At 37.1% G+C, this 18,731-nt stretch overlaps 2 protein-coding genes and 1 long non-coding RNA gene across 3 annotated transcripts; 1 reads left to right on the top strand and 2 right to left on the bottom strand.

The window, feature by feature from the left end:
- Positions 1 to 1,765: 1,765 nt before the first annotated feature.
- LOC114826917 (microtubule-destabilizing protein 60-like) lies at positions 1,766 to 3,657 on the bottom strand. The gene is made up of 6 exons (XM_029107849.2): positions 3,563 to 3,657; positions 3,349 to 3,468; positions 3,122 to 3,220; positions 2,746 to 2,805; positions 2,561 to 2,655; positions 1,766 to 2,097 (listed from the first exon to the last, which is right to left on the bottom strand). The coding sequence occupies exons 1-6, from the start codon at positions 3,614 to 3,616 to the stop codon at positions 1,983 to 1,985; spliced, it is 543 nt and encodes a 180-aa protein (XP_028963682.1). The 5' UTR covers positions 3,617 to 3,657; the 3' UTR covers positions 1,766 to 1,982.
- Positions 3,658 to 8,754: 5,097 nt separating this feature from the next.
- LOC114826919 (small ribosomal subunit protein eS19z-like) lies at positions 8,755 to 9,786 on the top strand. Its single transcript, XM_070805174.1, has 4 exons — positions 8,755 to 8,819; positions 8,897 to 9,054; positions 9,159 to 9,342; positions 9,454 to 9,786. Exons 1-4 carry the CDS (start codon positions 8,755 to 8,757, stop codon positions 9,524 to 9,526), a joined length of 480 nt encoding a protein of 159 aa, XP_070661275.1. The 3' UTR covers positions 9,527 to 9,786.
- A 4,881-nt stretch (positions 9,787 to 14,667) lies between these two features.
- On the bottom strand, positions 14,668 to 16,931 carry LOC139198538 (uncharacterized). The gene is made up of 4 exons (XR_011584101.1): positions 16,731 to 16,931; positions 16,526 to 16,647; positions 15,705 to 15,763; positions 14,668 to 14,834 (listed from the first exon to the last, which is right to left on the bottom strand). It is a non-coding gene; the product is annotated as an uncharacterized lncRNA (long non-coding RNA).
- Between the last annotated feature and the right edge of the window lie 1,800 nt (positions 16,932 to 18,731).

Raw genomic sequence — 18,731 nt, 5'->3', positions numbered from 1 at the left:
TGATAAAATGCAACCACCAAAATTGAGCTAAATCCTATTTAGGACTTTTTTGTATGTTTGAAAGGTGGGCATTTAATGAATTCCCTGCCCATACGGTAAAATAAATTATGTAAAACTCATTACTTGGACATAGGCAAAATGAAAATCACAGAAAGGAGCTTGCAATCACTTTAGGGAGGAGAGGTGGAAGTTTGACTTACAAGAAAAACACTGAAACATATTACTACCTAATGCCATGGATCAACTGAGTTTCTGGGTCACATTCAAAGAGAATAATTCAATAAAAAGACAAATGTCTATAGTTCTGGATAAGAAAATGTTAAGGTGGTGTTGACATTTGGAGATCAGCTTTCCTATTCAAAAAATAAATAAAAAAAATTATATATGTAGATGTTGGACTGCACACATCACAAATGAAAGCACTTACAAGCCCGAAGTGCCTGGAATCCAACATAAAGGGAGTTTTATAAGAATGAACTCCAGGAACAGAAGCGACTAAATGTCCAGTTGCACCTCCAAAATCATATTTTGTCAATTCAACAATCCACTGGGCCTGACTAGGTACATCAGTCAGTAGCATTGCCATAAATCCAGCCAGCTGAGAAGTCAACTGCATTTTATTTTTCACATTGCAATCTATGTGTGAGGTTTGACACAACAATGATTTTTCCCCGTTAAGCGGAAGCCTATCAGTATTGAGACCTGGAGATCCTCCTATATCTTTACTTTGTATAAATCCATTCCCAAAGGAATATCTACAACATTTTCGAATATACGATATAGGGTCATTGCTAAGCGAAATGTGCCTGCACTCACTTAAGAGAAAGTTTGCTCTTCCAACGATTGAAGACGGAGAACCCTCAGCCCGGGGAGCAAAAACCCTCTTACATCCCCTTGGACATGATACACATAAAGGTTTACCGGGTCCTTGGGGGTTATCAAAACTCTGTACAATTTAGTACATTAGTTACAAGATTAAATTATTTTATATCTAAATGCTTAAAATATTTGACAATTTTATAAAGCAAAACAAGAAATTGAGTTTTTAAATGGCTTATGGATTTTAAGTTGATTTTGCTTTATTAAATTGTCAAATATTTTAAGCCTTTAAATGTAAATTAATTTTTGTGGCTAATATGCATTTGATCCTCATAGATTCTCAATACTCTAATTATAATTTCCTCCTTTTCCAAGTAAATACATAAATACTTTGTGAGTTTGTTTCTTTTTTGAAAATAAATGCATAAATACTTTTATTACAAATGTATGAAATTTTCATCATCTAAGACTAAGAGAGATCAAATTGGTTTATTCCGAATCTTGATAGTTGAGAATGTGAGAGATTTTAATGGATTTATAAATCCATAGATTTTTATGGAGTTTAATTGATTTGTAGAGATTCCATATAAAATTTTGATTCAATTCCCTTGAAATCTCATGGCAAGAGGTGAGATTTATGGATACTTAAAATACACTACGAAATCTCTCCAATTCCCTCTAATTCCTCAACTTTCTCAAATTCTTTAAAATCAATTTCTAATTGAATACACCTGGAATGTTATAAACTTTTTAAAAATTCTAATTGAATACATCCAGATTTCTAAGGATTTTAAAAAACTATCTTAAAATTCTAATTGAATACACCTAAAATTTTAGAGAATCACTTGAATTCCTGATTGAATACCCCCTAGATTCATTAAAAGAATTAAAATCCCTTAAAATCCCAATTGAATACACCCCCCTAAATTTCATTTGAAAAGAATGATTGTCGCACCATAAGATTATCTTTGTACCTCTTAAAAAAGATCTTTCAAAGAAACAAATTAATGGTGGAAAAATCACAACTAAACTAGTTGCTTACAAATCATATACAGGATTAAAAATTTAAAAGACATGATTAACGGTCACTAATACGAAAGGGGGAATGAACAAGGCTAAGGAGAAACAGATTAAGGGTTCTTTCTCGTCTTCTTCTTCAGGCTTCAATGTTCGTAAGTGTAGGAGCTCATATCGTTCCATGACAAGCAGCACTTGATCTTCTTGTTTTGAGGCACATGAAACTTCGGTTCTTTCGGTATAGTTGGATGCTTCATTGACCTAACAACGAAGAAACGTAAGCACGACGTCAGAAAACTGTATTACGTCCTACTTATAAATACAATGAATATCAGAATATGTCTGGCTCAATATAGAACATTTGACGGGATAGACTACGCTGTTGGAGGAACTGAAACCATATTTAGTCTCCCTTAAAACTTCAAAGCAGAAAGTTAAAGAACCACAGATTACATGATAACTGTAAATCCTACAAAGCCAGAATCAGTGTAAATCAGTGTAACTTTATAAGAGATTTTATCGACCCGCTTTGCAGGGATGGATTCCAAAAATTATCTGCACTTTCTTTTTCTGCATATTACGAAAACGATTTTTGAATCACCCTTGTCATTCCAAAATGAGAGTATTCCAATCATGATATTGTTTTATCTTGACATGCAAGAAACTTCAAGAGGAGAAAGGGTCTATGTATGATCGGTTTACAATCAGATCAATGAAGTGTTACCTTCTGGGAATGAAAGGCCTGTCAAAGTAGGGCATCGGCTGTGCTTTTGGGACAAGCTCCTTTCTCAATCTTCTTATTTCCTCCTCTTCTGCCAACTGCAAGAGAAAAAACAATAACAAAACTCATATTTCAGGTCGAGAATAACTATGATAATAGAAAGCTCATCAAGTGCAATAACTCTTTACCTTCTGCAGTCTCTCTCTTTCCATCTTGTATTGCTCAAACAGGCTCATCTTCTCTGCCACCTGATAGTGCACACAAAAACAAAACCAATTTCACAAAAGGAATTTGTTATCGAGTCTCTTGAAATATAATCACATGCCCAGCATACCAACCGACATCATCCATACAAGTCATTTGTCATATATATCTCCAAAGTGACATTGTAGTCATTTCTTATGTACTAAGAGTAACTTCATGGAGTCCTTAAATTTAGAAGTGTTCCTAAAGGCACCGATAAAACAACTTTGCCACACACATAGTTTGCATGCACTACTGAGCAGAATGATTGAACATATAAAGACAAGCGCATATTCTCAATGCTCAAGAATTTGAAATCACCTGATGGTCAAACTCAGCTCGCTCTACTGCCCGCATGTCACTGTGGAGCTTCAGGTCGGTTGGTATTGTAATTTCTTTTACCGGAGGTTTCAGCAAGCACTGAGATGACAAACACCAAAGGTATGCATGCAAGTTAGTGGTTCAGTCTTGTCTTTCTTGCAATAGCAATAAATCACTTAAATATAGTCATCTTCATGTGATTTCGAACACCGAATTTGTATCTATACCTCTGGTTCGTCAGTTGTCCATGGGAGGCCCTGAGCAATTGGTATCCGCTGCCTCTTCTCCTCCATCATCATCTCTTGTAACTTCTTCACGAACTCTTCCTCCTTTTGTCTTCCCCTTTCCTGCATTGTGATCACCAAACAAAGTTAGAAGCAATGCGAATGCAAGTAAACTTTCGAGCACTTTTTGATACCATCCATTTTCAGCACAATTAACCTCTGTTCTTAGCTTGAATGGCTTAGCACTAGTGGCTCTCTGTTGCAGCTTCATCTTCCATCTCGTTCCTCCCACTGTGCTAGAAGATTCAGAGCTCTGAAATTCGAACCAGAATACAACCTAACCTAAGTTAGTCAATCATTTTCAATCTCCAAATAATTTTTTGATTTGGTGGTCACTGTGTTATAAACTAACAGTTTCGTAATGTACAAATCTTTTTGAAGTAATAAGATCTCGTGGTAGATTATGCTGTTCTGGATGATTTTTGTTGTGTTCTATAGGAAGCTGCTGTGTTCATTTTACTTACAGTTGTTGAGTTTTGGTTCAGTTAAGTGATAGAATTTAAACTAGGTTTATAGAGACTGATTTCATAAACTCAACTCAATTGAATTCAGTCCTTGCTGCTCTTCAACAGCAGCATGTTCTTTATACAAGATTTACATACACGCATGCAATAATAAAAGCCACGCATGCAATAAACAACTACTAGAAAGTGTTTGTCTAGCTGTGTGAGTTTATACAATATTCTTCTGTCCATCTTCTTCAGCATCTTCGACAAGGTTTCATGGCTTCCATTTAGAATAATCATTTCAAGTCAGCAACACATGGCTTAGCAGCACATGACTCAGGTAGTTCGAACTGCATGGATCGCTGACATGGAGTGGTGTGCTGACTTGGAGGAAATGTAGGTTTATCACGCCCCTGCAAGCGAAGCGGGCGTGACGCACGGGAAGCTTGGATAGTAGATAACGGAAACGAGGAGAGGACAGACCTTTGGTGAGAAAGTCTGCAATTTGATCAGCAGTGGCAACATAGCCAACTTGTAGTTCTTTGCGGACGACCTTTTCGCGAACGTAGTGGTAGTCAACTTCAACGTGTCGCATTCGCGCCTGATATACAGGATTAGAGGCAACAGCAAGGGCACTGATATTGTCGCACCACAACCGTGGTGGAGAAAGAGAAAGGTGCAGGTCACGAAAGATATGGCGGAACCAAGATAAAGTGGCTGCCGTATAAGCCAGCTGTCTGTACTCGGCCTTAGTGCTGGATTGAGACACCCCGCGCTGTTTCTTGGAGCTCCAAGAGACGAGATTATCACCCAGAAAAATGCAATAGCCCCCAGTTGAGCGCCGATCGTCAGGATCCTCGGCATAATCGGCATCAGCAAAGGCAGTGAGGGTGAGAGAGCTAGGTTTATAAACAATGCCGTGATCAGGAGTGGCTTTCAAGTATCGAAGTATGCGTTTTACAGCAGCCCAGTGAGTAGTGGTGGGAGAATGCATATATTGACAGACCTGATTGACGGCGAAAGCAATATCCGGTCTCGTGAAGAGAAGGTATTGGAGAGCGCCAACGATACTTCGAAAAAGTGTGCCATCAGATAAAGGTTCACCTTCATAGAGACTTAACTTGCGTCCAGTGGTAGCGGGAGTGGTGAGAGGTTTTGCATCACACATATTTGTCTTTTTGAGAAGGTCCAGGATGTACTTGGATTGAGTAAGATACATGGCAGTGGGTGTCCGCTGAACTTCCATGCCCAAAAAATAATGCAAAGGACCTAAGTCCTTCATGGAGAACTTTTGACCAAGTTGTTGAATAAGCTGAGAGATATGAGAAGGGTTATTACCCGTAACAAGGATGTCATCAACGTAGATCAATAAGTAAATGACAGTGGACCTATTAAAATATGTGAACAACGACGAATCTGTGAGGGATGCCTGAAACCCTAGATCTTCAAGATGGTGGGAGAAACATTGAAACCAGGCACGGGGTGCCTGTTTGAGACCATATAGTGATTTGTGCAAGCGACAAACATGATTTGGAAACTGAGAGTCCACAAATCCTACAGGCTGCCGCATATAAACAACCTCTGCTAAAGAACCATGTAAGAAAGCATTCTGAACATCAAGTTGTCTGATAGGCCAGTTGAAGTGAAGAGCAACTGAGAGGACGAGGCGAATGGTTGCATGAGTAACTACCGGACTGAACGTCTCGTCATAATCAATACCATCTTGTTGGTGATAGCCATTGGCGACTAATCGAGCCTTATACCGCTGTATTGAACCATCAGAATGTCGTTTAATCCGATATACCCATTTATTGGGAAACACATTCATAGAGGGAACAAAGGGAACTAATGACCATGTTTCAGTGCGTAAGAGGGCATTAAACTCTTCTGCCATGGCCTGGCGCCATTCTGGAGATTTGTTAGCCTGGGTAAAACAAGTAGGCTCAAGCACAGGATTAGTGACAGTAGAAGTAAATGCATATTTGGGATTAGGTTTGTGAATCCCATCCTTGGCACGTGTGGTCATAGAATGAGTAGGTGGAAGGATCCTCTGAGAAGAAGAGGATGTAGAAGGAATGTGACTTGCATTCGTGGGTCCTAGAGGAGTAGATATAGGAGGAGTAGGGATAGGTAATATTAAGGGAGGGGTAGGCGTGGGAGTGACGGTTGAGGGTAAAGGTGGTGGAGTAGGGTTAGGAGGGATGGGAGGTGACTGTGGGCCGTATGGGAGGGATGGACCTATGTCTAATCTCATAGTGTCGGTGGAAATGGTTGGTGATGGAGACACGGGAGTAATGGATTCTTTATATGGGAAACAAGTTTCATCAAATACAACATGACGAGACACAAAAAATTTTCCTGTAGACATGTCAAGACATCTATAACCTTGGTGATTTAAAGAGTAGCCAAGAAAAACACAACGTTTGGAACGAAACTGAAGTTTATTACTATTATATGGTCGAAAATATGGAAAACCTGCACACCCAAAAACCTTTAGGAAATCATATTGAGGAGATTTGTGAAAGAGTTTTTGAAAGGGAGAGTCATTATGTAAAACCTTAGTGGGTAAACGATTTATCAAATAATTGGCGGTATGAAATGCATCATCCCAAAAGGATGTGGGCAATGAGGAATGGGCAAGAAGAGTGAGGCCAGTTTCAACAAGATGGCGATGTTTACGCTCTGAAATTCCATTTTGTTCGGGATGATGTGGGCAAGATAAGCGATGATGAATACCATGATGAGTCAAGAAAGCTTTGAAATTGTTACTAAGATACTCACCTCCCCCGTCAGTTTGAAAAGATTTAATGGTGGTATTAAACATATTTTCAACTAATTTCTTGAAAGCAACAAATGTAGAAAAGACATCAGATTTGAATTTTAATGGATACAACCAAGAATATCGAGAGAAATCATCGATAAAAACCACATAGTATTTAAATCCATTAATTGAAACAGTAGGAGAAGTCCATACATCTGAATGGACCAATTGCAAAGGAAATGACGATTTTGAATTAGATAAACGAAAAGGTAACTTGTGACTTTTGCCCAGAGGGCAAGACTGACAAAATGCTCTTGTTACAACGCCATTGATAGGCAACTTATTGCTAGAAATTAAACTTTTCAAAACATGAAAAGATGGATGACCTAATCTAGAGTGCCAAATGGAATTGGACACCCTAGCACCTATGAATGCAGATACTCCTTTAGTGCATGATGAAACTGTTGAGAAGGGGTAGAATCCATTGTTACTCCGGCCGTGGAAAAGCATCTTCCCCGTGTGAAGGTCCTGAACACGATAGGCGTGTGGGAATAAAGTTAGAGAACAATTATTATCAGTGGTGAAGCGATGAATGGAAATGATTTTAGTGGATGCATTAGGGCAAAGTAATGTGTGTGGGAGATGAAAAAGGGCTTGGGGTGTACGAATGCAAGTGTTACCAACATGAGAGATTTTTAAACCTATTCATCCAACGACGCCATTCACTTGATCAGTACCATGATATGGTCGAGCATTTGTCACCTGAGCAGGATCATTGGTTATGTGGGCATTGGCTCCAGAATCGAAAAGCCAATTTTGGATGGTGGGAGCACTGGCAGCATAAGCTTGAAGCTTTGATGCTGGAACGCGCCCTTCATAGGACATGTTAAGACGGTTGTAGCAGTCAATTGCGGAATGGCCATAGCGAGTACAAATTTGGCATTGAAGCCTGCCATTAGGAAAGGAGGTCTGAGAGGGAGCAAGACCAAGGAGGTCATCAGGTTGGCGAGATGGAGAGCCATGGGATGATCCGTGAAGGGAAAAGGAGCTACGACCGCCATTGCCACGACCTCGAAACCCGGAGGAGGAGCCACGGCCTCTAAAGGGAGGAGATGGACGACCACCATTACGGGTGGCTGCAAATGCAGTAGGGCCGGTATCTGTAGTGAAAGCAGAATGCATTTTCTGGCGGCGTTCAGCACCAAGAAGGAGTGCTTCCAAAGCACTGTACGTAATCGCCTCGTCACGGGCTTGGGCGGAGGCAACCGTGCTTTCATAAGCAGGACCAACATTATTAAGAATGATGGCAACGATGTCCGAATCTGAAACGGGAGCACCAGAGAGAGAGAGTATCTGCAAGACAATTAATCTTATCCAAGAATTCAGAAATGGAAGAGTCACCTCGATGAGTATTCATCAGCTCACTACGAAGCTGAAGGAGACGACCGGTGGACTGCGAAGCATAGCGGTCACGTAAGGTCGTCTAGGCAGAATGGGAGCTAGTTTTCCCAATTAAGGCAGCAAGAATAGTGGGGTGAACGGAGGAGTTGATCCACGACAGGACTGTGGCATCTTGTTGAACCCAGATGTCAAACGCAGGATTGACTGCGTCAGTGAGGTTACCATCCGCATCTTTCAAGAATGCAGAAGGACATGGACTGGTTCCATCGATAAAGGAAACAAGGTTTCGGCTACGAAGAAGTGGAAGCATTTGAGCTTGCCAAATGGGGTAGTTGGTACGATCAAGTTTGATGGTGAGAAAATGGGAAGCATTTGGGAGGGTAAGAGAAGTAGATTGAGAAGCCATGGGAAAAAGAAATGGTTGTGTCGTGAGACTTTCAGCTCTTTGATACCATGATAGAATTTAAACTAGGTTTATAGAGACTGATTTCATAAACTCAACTCAATTGAATTCAGTCCTTGCTGCTCTTCAACAGCAGCATGTTCTTTATACAAGATTTACATACACGCATGCAATAATAAAAGCCACGCATGCAATAAACAACTACCAGAAAGTGTTTGTCTAGCTGTGTGAGTTTATACAATATTCTTCTGTCCATCTTCATCAGCATCTTCGACAAGGATTCATGGCTTCCATTTAGAATAATCATTTCAAGTCAGCAGCACATGGCTTAGCAACACATGACTCAGGTAGTTCGAACTGCATGGATTGCTGACATGGAGTGGTGTGCTGACCTGGAGGAAATGTAGGTTTATCATTAAGTTCATTTAGGATTTTCAAATTTTTTGGAGGTGTAATTTTCTGTGATTTGCTTATTTCGAGTGTGTACTTATCTGCGATTTTCTGTAATTCTTTGCGATTTGCTTGTTCTTTTGATGTTTGTGAGCAGGTTGAGCTTCCTCCATGGACTTATATCGTTAAGACCACAAGATTCAAGGAGTTGGCTCCTTATGATCCTGACTGGTACTATGTCAGAGCTGGTGAGCATTCTTTTGCTTTTGATTGTCATTGTACTTATTTGTGTATGTTTCTCAAATGTGTTGTTGTTTGTGGTATTGACAATGTGACTTTCAATAACGTGCAGCCTCGATGGCAAGGAAGATCTACTTGAGGGGAGGACTCGGTGTTGGTGCCTTCCGCAGGATTTATGGTGGAAGCCAGAGGAATGGTAGTCGTCCACCACATTTCTGCGAGAGCAGTGGTGCTATTGCCCGACACATTCTCCAACAGTTACAGAAAATGAACATCGTTGATGTTGACCCAAAGGGGTGAGTGCTTCCTTTATATATCATCTATAAACTGGGTTTCGACGTAAGCTTTGTGTTTAGCAACATTTGCTTGAATTTTGACCTTTGGTTTGAACTTTGAACTTGTGACAGAGGGAGGAGAATCACATCTAGCGGTCAATGCGATCTTGACCATGTTGCCGGGAGGATTGTGGTTACACCATGAGCTACGGATTTCTTAGAACCGCGCGGGCACTACCAAATTCTATAATTTTAGGTTCCAATTTGATTTAGTTGAAAAGGATGTTGCAATATATTGTGAGGGAAACATGATTTTTGTTTTGTTATAGCCGGTTTGACATCTTTTTTTCTCTCTGTGGGAACTTCATCCATGTTTTGACCATCTTTATTTCTTCGGATCATCATCTAAATTGTGCTATGATATTTTGTTACCTTAAAAAATAGAACCAGCTGATGACATTGCAACGACAATCTAAATAATTGGTAATATGATGTGGCATAGCCACTCCATTAGCCGCATCATGTGGTGTGAAATTATGGTCTAATTACATTTTCTCTTAGCCGCTATTATGCAGAAAATTGATTAAATAGTTGGATATATATTTAATAAAAGAAATATTAGGGTAAGAGTAATGGTAGGGATTAAATTTGTAGATAAAATTTTGTAAATTGAATGACATAAGTTGATAATTTGATCATTACTTAAGTGTTGATAAACGTGTTCATTTTATATTTGTGAACATCATTTAGCTTGCCAATTATGTCAACAAATTTAGTTTCACTAGCATTATTGGTAAATAATAAGAAAAGAGTAATGGGAGGCTAAAATTTTAAACTAAAATTTGTAAACTAAATGAATTATGGTTGTTGATTATTGGATTATTACTTAAGTTTTGATTAACGTGCTTATTTTTTTATTGGAGACACATTATTTAGTTTGCAAATTTAGTTTAAACGTTTAGTCTCTCTAGCATTACCTATAAGGAAACCACTAGTTAGGGTTATCGGTTTATAGGAGCATTTTTGCTCACCATCATAACTATGGTGTATGCCCACCATACACCTAATCATCCATCACGTGTATTTTCACTTAATTTTGGTTAATTTTTTTTCAAAGTTGAAAAACTAAATATCTAATGTGAAAGTTAACTAGAGCTAAGTGAAATAACATGTGGCAGATAATTAGGCATATGGTAAGCATACATCATAGTTATGGTGATGAGTAAAAATTCTCTCATCGGTTTATATAATGTTAGACCTCACCACTTCGTGATTGGTTTGCTAATCACACACTCTCCATATATATGTTGGAAAATTAAAAAATAAGAAAGTAGTTGAGATTGGTAAAGTTTGGGAATTGTATTTTACTTCCAATATATAATATATACTAGCCTTCATGCACGCGTTCATGCACGCATGCAGGTATTTTCTTAATCACGGCGTGCTACGCACGACTTACACGTTTTAAATATATTTATATGTGTAAAATAACAAAAGAAAAGTCAAATATTTGAAGTAAATGAATAGTCTTAGATTATGCTACAAAACCCCCTCATAAACCAATTAAAGCAGTTGAATCCACATAATAAAATCAATCTCTATTGAATTTACATTAAGAATAGAGAAAATAATATTTAAGAAACAACTGATTGAATCACATTATTACTTGCCTATTATGAGGCTAAGCCCACCCCCATCCCTCTTAGTGTAGATAATATCATTTGTTCAAAAAAAAAAAACAATCATTTGACAACTAATTTAATCACATTATTATCCGCATGCGAAAGATCCTTTTTATAATCGGCATTACACACCTCTTAAGATGTTTTGAACGTGTTTAAAAATAGAGAAAATAACATTTAATGAAGAACTAATTGAATCACATTATTGCTAGCCTATTATGAGGTACTAATTATTTAATAAAACTGTACAAAAAATTATTATTAAAAAACACTATTAAAATGACGAAAATACCTCTACCATATTTGATGCATTATTTTGGGTTGCTTTTGAAGTTTTTTATTTGAGGGTCATTTGAGTCCTTTTTTTTTTTTTTTTTGTGAAGCTTGTGACACAAAAAAAATGTTGTTCATTGGGCCCTTGGATAATTAAAGCAGCTGAATTCACATAATAAATTTGGTCTCTATTGAATTTACATTAAGAAGAGAGAAAATAATATTTAAGAAACAATTGAATGAATCACATTATTGATAGCACATTGTGAGGCTAAGCCCACCCCTCCCTCTTAGTGTATATAATATCGTTTGTTAAAAAAAAATATTATTTGACACCTAATTTAATCACATGATTATCCGTGTGAGAAAGACCATTTTTATAACAAGCATTACACGTCTCTGAAGATATTTTGGATGTGTTTAAAAATAGAGAGAATAATTTTTAATGAACAACTGATTGAATCACATTATTGCTAGTTTATTGTGAGATACTAATTATTAAAAAAATGTACAAAAAAATTAATTATTAAAAAGACACTGTTAAAATGGAAAAAATACCCCAGCCACATTTGATGCATTATTTTGGGTAGCTTTTGAAGTTTTTTGTTTGAGTGGCATTTTTATCCAATTTTTTTTGTGAAGCTTGTGACACCAAAACAATATTGTTCATTGAGCCCTTAGCTTTATATATACTAGCATTCATGCACGTGCTCACGTGCATGCAAAAGACATTTTTTGAATCACGGCGTGCTACGCGTGACTTACACATTTTAAATGTATTTATATGCATAAATTGACAAAAGAAAAGTCAAATATTTAAAGTAAATGAATAATCTTAGATCATGCTAGAATAAAACCTTCATAAACTACTTAAAGTAGCTGAATCCACATAATAAAATTGGTCTTTATAGAATTTACATTAAGATTAGAGAAAATAATATTTTAATAAACAACTAATTGAATCATATTATTGCTATCTCATTGTGAGGCTAAGCCCACCCCATTCTCCTTAGTGTAGATAATATTGTTTGTTTTTTTTTGTTTAAAAAAAACAATCATTTGATAACTAATTTAATCATATTATTATCTACGTGCGAAAGACCTTTTTTATAACCGGCATTATACGAGAATCACGACGTGTATTTATATGCGTAAATTGACAAAAGGAAAGTCAAATATTTGGAGTAAATGAATAATCTTATATCATGCTAGAAAAAACCCCTCATAAACCAATTAAGCAACTGAATCCACATAATAAAATCGGTCTCTATATAATTTACATTAATAATAGAGAAAATAATATTTAATAAACAACTGATTACATTATTACTAATCCATTGTGAGGCTAAGCCAACCTCATCCCCCTTAGTGTAGATAATATCATTTATTATAAAAAAAAAATAGAAAAAACAATCTTTGGACAACTAATTTAATCACATTATTATCCACGTGTGAAAGATCTTTTTTATAACCGGCATTACATACATCTTAAGATATTTTGAACATGTTTAAAAATAAAGAAAATAATATTTAATGAATAGCTGATTGAATCACATTATTGCTAACCTAGTGTGAGGTACTAATTAAAAAAATAGTACAAAAAAATAATTATTAAAAAACACGATTAAAATGATGAAAATACCCTTACATTATTTGATGCCTTATTTTGAGATGCCTTTAGTTTTTTGTCTTGGATGCATTTTTGTTCACATATTTTTGTTGAAGCTTAGGTGATTCAATCAGCTGTTAATTAAATATTATCTCTATTTTTAAATACGTTCCAAACATTTTAAGAGGCGTGTTATGCCGGTTATAAAAAAAGTCTTTCGTACGCAGATAATAATGTGATTAAATTAGTTGTCTAATGATTTTTTTTAAGGAAAACTAATGAAAATGACTTGAAAACTTTGAGTTTTAACGATAAGGACAAAATAAAGGGTAAAGTGAATAGTACCAGGTTTGACTTTCTAGTGTAAAAATGTGGTTTTTCGTTAAAGTGAACAGTACCGTGAGCTTTTTGTTAAAACTCTTTTTTTTTAACAACGATATTATAGACACTAAAAAAGAGATGAAAGTGAATTTAACCTCATAATAAACTGGCAATAATGTCCTTCCAAAATGCATTTCGCTCAGCCTGAGAATAATATTATTGTATATATATATTTCTTTCTGGTGTGTGTAATCTGATTCAATAGGCATCAAACGTAGTGCAACCAACTTCCAAGGATGATAGTTGTGGACCTTAGAGCAAGTCCACCGTTGAACCTTGCTCGGGGGACAGGCGAGAGGAAAGGGCTAGAGGGCCAGGCCCGTGAGGGATTGCCAGCCCTTCAGCTCGAGGGGTGTGATGTCAGGCTGACGCCATGCCTGGCGTCGGTCCTTTTTTTAATTTATTTTTGTGTCAGGCGCGTGCCCCTCATGCGCGTGTGGGGGCGCATCAGCCGACACATTTCAGAGTGAATGACCCGCGCGCAGTGACCATTGGGAAGCCACGTGGCTTCCCAAGGTCCGTTCGATCCCAACGACTCTTTAATACGAGCCGTCCGATTTCCAACGGTAATAAAAAAACTGATTTAATATTAACCGTTCGATCTGAGATCAATGGTTGATGTTAATCAGGCCCGGCCTTAGCCTAAGGCAGCCAGGGCGACTGCACAGGGCCTCAAAAAATCGGGGGCACAAAAAAATTTAATTTCTATTATTATATGTCCAGTAAGCGTATAAAAATATAAAACTGGATATCTGTCATAAGTTGTCACTTACAGTAGTGTTTCGCTACTTTCTTGCGATGAAAAGGAACACGGGTTCGAAACTCAAAACTGCCTAATTTTTTATGCATTTATTTCATCTTTGGTTTAAATAAGTAAGGGTTCGAAACTCAAAACTGCCTAATTTTTTATGCATTTATTTCATCTTTGGTTTAAATAAGTAGCTATATTTCTATATGTGCCTTTGACGAAAGTGGTTTTTACAAATTCATTTTCAATTAATTACCACCCTTTGGCAAATAATAATAATAATAATAATAATAGCCACCTAAGTTTAGATCAAAATGAGGGCCTTTTTCTTTTGGGAATTTTAACGAAAAGTTCTAGTACTATTCACTAAAAAATCAATCATAATACTATTCATTTGACCCTTTATTTTATTCTTATCGTTAAAACTCAAAATTTTCAAGCCATTTTCATTAATTTTTTTTTTCTTTAGCAATGATGTTTTGTTTCAATACAATGTTAGGGTTTAGGGTTACTTTTATTTCTTATCCAAGAAAAATGAGTTATATTTTTAATAACATATATGTGGTATTTGGTTCATTCATTATTTATAACATTATATATAAAAATTAGAGAGAGAAAAATATGACAATTCTTGACACACCCCGTCTCGAAGGAGGGCATGCTGGCCGTCACGTGAGAGTGACGTAACCATTTGCACAGTACGGAAGCTTTAAGATACAATTTATACGTTGATACACCCGAAGGTGAGTCCTAATTTTGTCCAATCTGTCAGAACACCGTCGAATTCCTCGTAGTCACCACACCTTTGTGATTCCTGAACCTGGAGGGGCGCAAAACCAAAATTGAGTGGGTCAGTAAAACAATTCTTTTCCAAATCCAAACATTTCTCAAAACGTTGTAACCCCTCTCCGTAAAACCTGTATACTTTCCCAGAAATGTAAAATATAAATATACATATATATTCTCAAACTTCATTTTTACTATCTCAACATTTTTCTTTATCAATCATGCCATGCCATGTCTAATTCAACAGTTAAGTATGGATGCATCAACAATAATCATATCAGGTGCAAGAAAGTAATCAACCGGAGGCCCTCTAATAGCCATGTACGGTTGAACCTAGAGCTCAAAATCTATCACTCTCACTCTGCCGGAGTCACCTCTGTGACCTGTCCGGCCTTCTGCACACAAGTTACGCTCTAGTGCTTTCTCATCAATCATCTGTGCACATAATCTAAGGTCACCCACCAGTCGAAATCTCACTAACACTCTTCGACTGGCCCGTCGCACCCACTCCGCGTGGACTGTGCGACCAGCATCTACTTGGATCCAAGGCGAGCGTGCGATGCGGTGAATACTATAAGCACTAAACCATGGTGCAGGATTTGAGCTCAATATACATTAACATCATCATATCAGTATTTAAATACTCACCTGTGCGTCCGCCGCACCATTCATTCATATGCATCATATCTCAATTTCATACTTTTCATATCATTTCATGCATGGCAATTCGATTCACATTTCTATATACTTTTCATATACTTTTATGCATGGCATCTCAATTCACATTTCAATATACTTTTCATATAATTTTATACATTGCATTTAAAGCATACTTTCATTCAATTTCAATTTCTGGGAAAACGTCAAGTATATATATATACGGAAAACAAAACTGCCCACTCACCTGGAGTTCGCCCTACAACTCCCTAGCACAATACGCCAAGGCGTCATGACGATCGGCGCCTAAAACAATAATCAATTCCAACCTCAGAATTCATATCGATAGAATATATAACTTATATAAAATACGTCACTACGTAGTTCAATCCGGAAGATCCACCACTTAGATTTTAAATCCATAACTTCCAGAGGTCCACAATATATCTCTAGGATAACATCCTAAAATTTCATTACCATCCAACGGTCGGATCTCCGTCAATTTCCAAAACTAAGTGACGGTTAACATTTTATTTTATGAACTTACAACTCCAATTCCGGAAGATCCGTAACTCGGATTCCCAATCCGTAAGTTCCAATAATCCTCAAACATTACGTATTGCAACGTATTAAAGTTTGGTAACGATCCAACGGTCGGATCATCAATTCACATTTTCACCTAATGCGAAAACTATAAAACGTTATTCGAACACCTAACCAACAATCCTTAATAACTTTCTCATACGGTGCTCAATTTGGGTATATGAATATACCACAGTGATCTACTCGACGTCACGGACGTCGACATATTTTTAAAATAATTTTTTACTGTAGCACGCGCCGCCACGCACCAAGGAAGGCACGGGTCCACGCGCACCCACGCGCACCTTCTTCCTCGCGGGTTCGCCGGACTGGTTTTTCCGGTGGCCGGAAAACTGGGGAATTTTCAAATGCTTCGTTCTCCTTCGTTTCTCAACCATTTTCTTCGTATAATATATCAATTTAAAGCCCTCAACATGTAGAATCACAATATACTACTTTTAAGCTTCAAAAACAACTAAATCTCACCGGAAAAATCCAAGCAAAACCGGCCAAACTTAACCCTCGTGATCCCGACGTCCAAATCCTTCCAACGAAGCACTCCGAGCTTCCTTGGGACCTCACTAAGCTCACTATGAGCTTGGATTGTCCTAAAAATCAACCAATTCAAAGCTCATGAACAGTACACATTCACGGCAACTTTAGAAACTAGGGTTTTCGAAGTGAAACTTACCTTAAACTGGTACCTACGTGATCGTGGAGTCCTCAGGAGTGCAATGGTGGTTTTAAATCCGGCGTTGGTAATAGTTTTAGGTGGTTTTGATGGTTGCCCGTGTGTTCGAGAGGGTGAGAGAGAGAGAGTGAGGTCTGAGGAAGAGAGAGAGAGTATGAAGGACAGTATACGGGAAATGGGGAGGGAAATAAGGAATGGGGATCCCACGTGGTCCTTTTCCAATCCCCAACTCTAAACCACAAAATTTTAACCTAAAAATCTAAGTTCCATCCTTATTAAATTCCATTTTATTTTCAAAACTTAGGAACCTAAATAATTATCAACTTGAGCTTCACATACTTAGTATTTCTTAAGGGCAATTTCGTCCATTCACAACCACGAATGTAATATTTTGGAACGGGCTGTGACAATTCTTATGAGGCCCCAAGGGACAGTAAATTAGAAAATTATCCCAATAATTATAAGTTTTATACAAAAACACCTGTCATACTTTAATTTATTTTTGCTTGTGAAATATTGGTGTACCCTTATCTAATTACAAACTAAAGTTTAATGTTATGGCTTAGATGTGAAATTTATTTTTTATTCACTTATAAGTGAAAGGTCTTAGGTTTAAGTTTTTTAAATGACAAGTTAGATACCAAATTATGGCCAACCCATCTTGTTGCTTAGCATAATCCCTCATATCCTGCTATTGTTTTACCAAAGAAAAGTTACATCGCATGAACAAATATGAACACTAAAACAATTGAGTTTTTTATTTTTTCTGACGTGGAGTTATATTAGGGCACTTTTTTGGTATTGCCCCGGGCCTCAAAAATCTCAGGACCGGTCCTGATGTTAATCTGCTTTATAAATTAAAAAAATAGTTTTAAAATTAAGAAAAGTTACCGTTGTGACACGTGGCACAATCTAGAGTGTTGAAATTCAATTTTTTTAAATCCAATGGCAGAAATTAATTATTTGAATAAAAAAAATTTAAAAATTGTAAAAAATCCGAAAAAATTATCTGAAATTTTAAAATAGTCGTTTTGGGTAAATGACACGTGGCGCAACGAGAACGATTTAAAATATCTTATCCGAAATTACAAATAAATTTATTTAGTATTGTTTTTGCAAAAAAATAAAATTAATAATACTTTATTGCCTATTGCTAGGGCAATTCAAGTGCAACGGTGGAGATGCAAAAGGCGGTTACTGTTCATTAGGGCAGTTACTGTTCACATTGTGGATTGAATAGTGGATTGCCTGGGGGAAGGGCTCCAAGAGTGGAGTTGCTCTTAAGATGGGATTTGTCATAATATAATTTGAACTCAGAGATGAGTGACTTTCCAGGAAGTTGCCCACAAAAGTCTCAGTCACCTCTCATCACCACAAATCTATTTTCGTTTGCTTGGATATGTGAATGGAAAACTTATAGACATTTCGGTTACAAGATGTAATTACGAGATATAGGCTCAAGGTCAAAGGGGTAGAGGAAAACCTCGGAAGACTTAGACAAAGATTTAAAAAAAAAAGACTTAGACAACTTGGATCTAACGGAATACATGACCCAAAACTGAGCTCAATGATGTTCTAGAATTCATATAGTAGACCTTACATAGTGGGATAAAGTTTTGTTGTTATTATTGTTATTACATTTTTGTACGTCAACATGATCTCTGTACTACCACATAATCTCTGTACTACACACACACACACACACACACACATATATATATATATCCAGGAAGTCAGTAATTTTGTCCAAGGGGATTAACTCTGTAATAGGATATGTTTACTTAAAGATATATGGAACGGAATCTCCTCTTAAACCAATAAAATTGAGCTTGCTGAGTAAATGATTCAGACCGTTGAAATTTAATCCAACGGCTACAAACAGAAGGACCTTCTAAAAGTTATAATAATTATAGTCGTTTGATCAAATTTCAACAGCTCGAATCTCTTACTCAGCAGGCTCAATATATTTGAGTCCGGAGAGGATCCTGGTTCCAAAGATAT

This window comes from Malus domestica, chromosome 09, assembly GCF_042453785.1.
Source record: "Malus domestica chromosome 09, GDT2T_hap1".
NCBI lineage: Eukaryota > Viridiplantae > Streptophyta > Magnoliopsida > Rosales > Rosaceae > Malus > Malus domestica.
Note: the sequence above shows the minus strand (reverse complement) of the source record. Positions and strands in the feature narration are given on the sequence as shown.

What these genes read in the sequence shown, in the direction of transcription:
- LOC114826917 (XM_029107849.2), bottom strand. Translation starts at nt 3,616, where the DNA reads ATGAAGCTGCAACAGAGAGCCACTAGTGCTAAGCCATTCAAGCTAAGA. An exon ending in GGACAACTGACGAACCAGAG is followed by an intron (nt 3,221 to 3,348) that starts GTATAGATACAA and finishes TTGTCATCTCAG; the next exon opens with TGCTTGCTGAAACCTCCGGT. An exon ending in AAAGAGAGAGACTGCAGAAG is followed by an intron (nt 2,656 to 2,745) that starts GTAAAGAGTTAT and finishes TTTCTCTTGCAG; the next exon opens with TTGGCAGAAGAGGAGGAAAT.
- LOC114826919 (XM_070805174.1), top strand. Translation starts at nt 8,755, where the DNA reads ATGACTCAGGTAGTTCGAACTGCATGGATTGCTGACATGGAGTGGTGT. An exon ending in TGTGCTGACCTGGAGGAAAT is followed by an intron (nt 8,820 to 8,896) that starts GTAGGTTTATCA and finishes GCTTATTTCGAG; the next exon opens with TGTGTACTTATCTGCGATTT. An exon ending in CTGGTACTATGTCAGAGCTG is followed by an intron (nt 9,055 to 9,158) that starts GTGAGCATTCTT and finishes AATAACGTGCAG; the next exon opens with CCTCGATGGCAAGGAAGATC.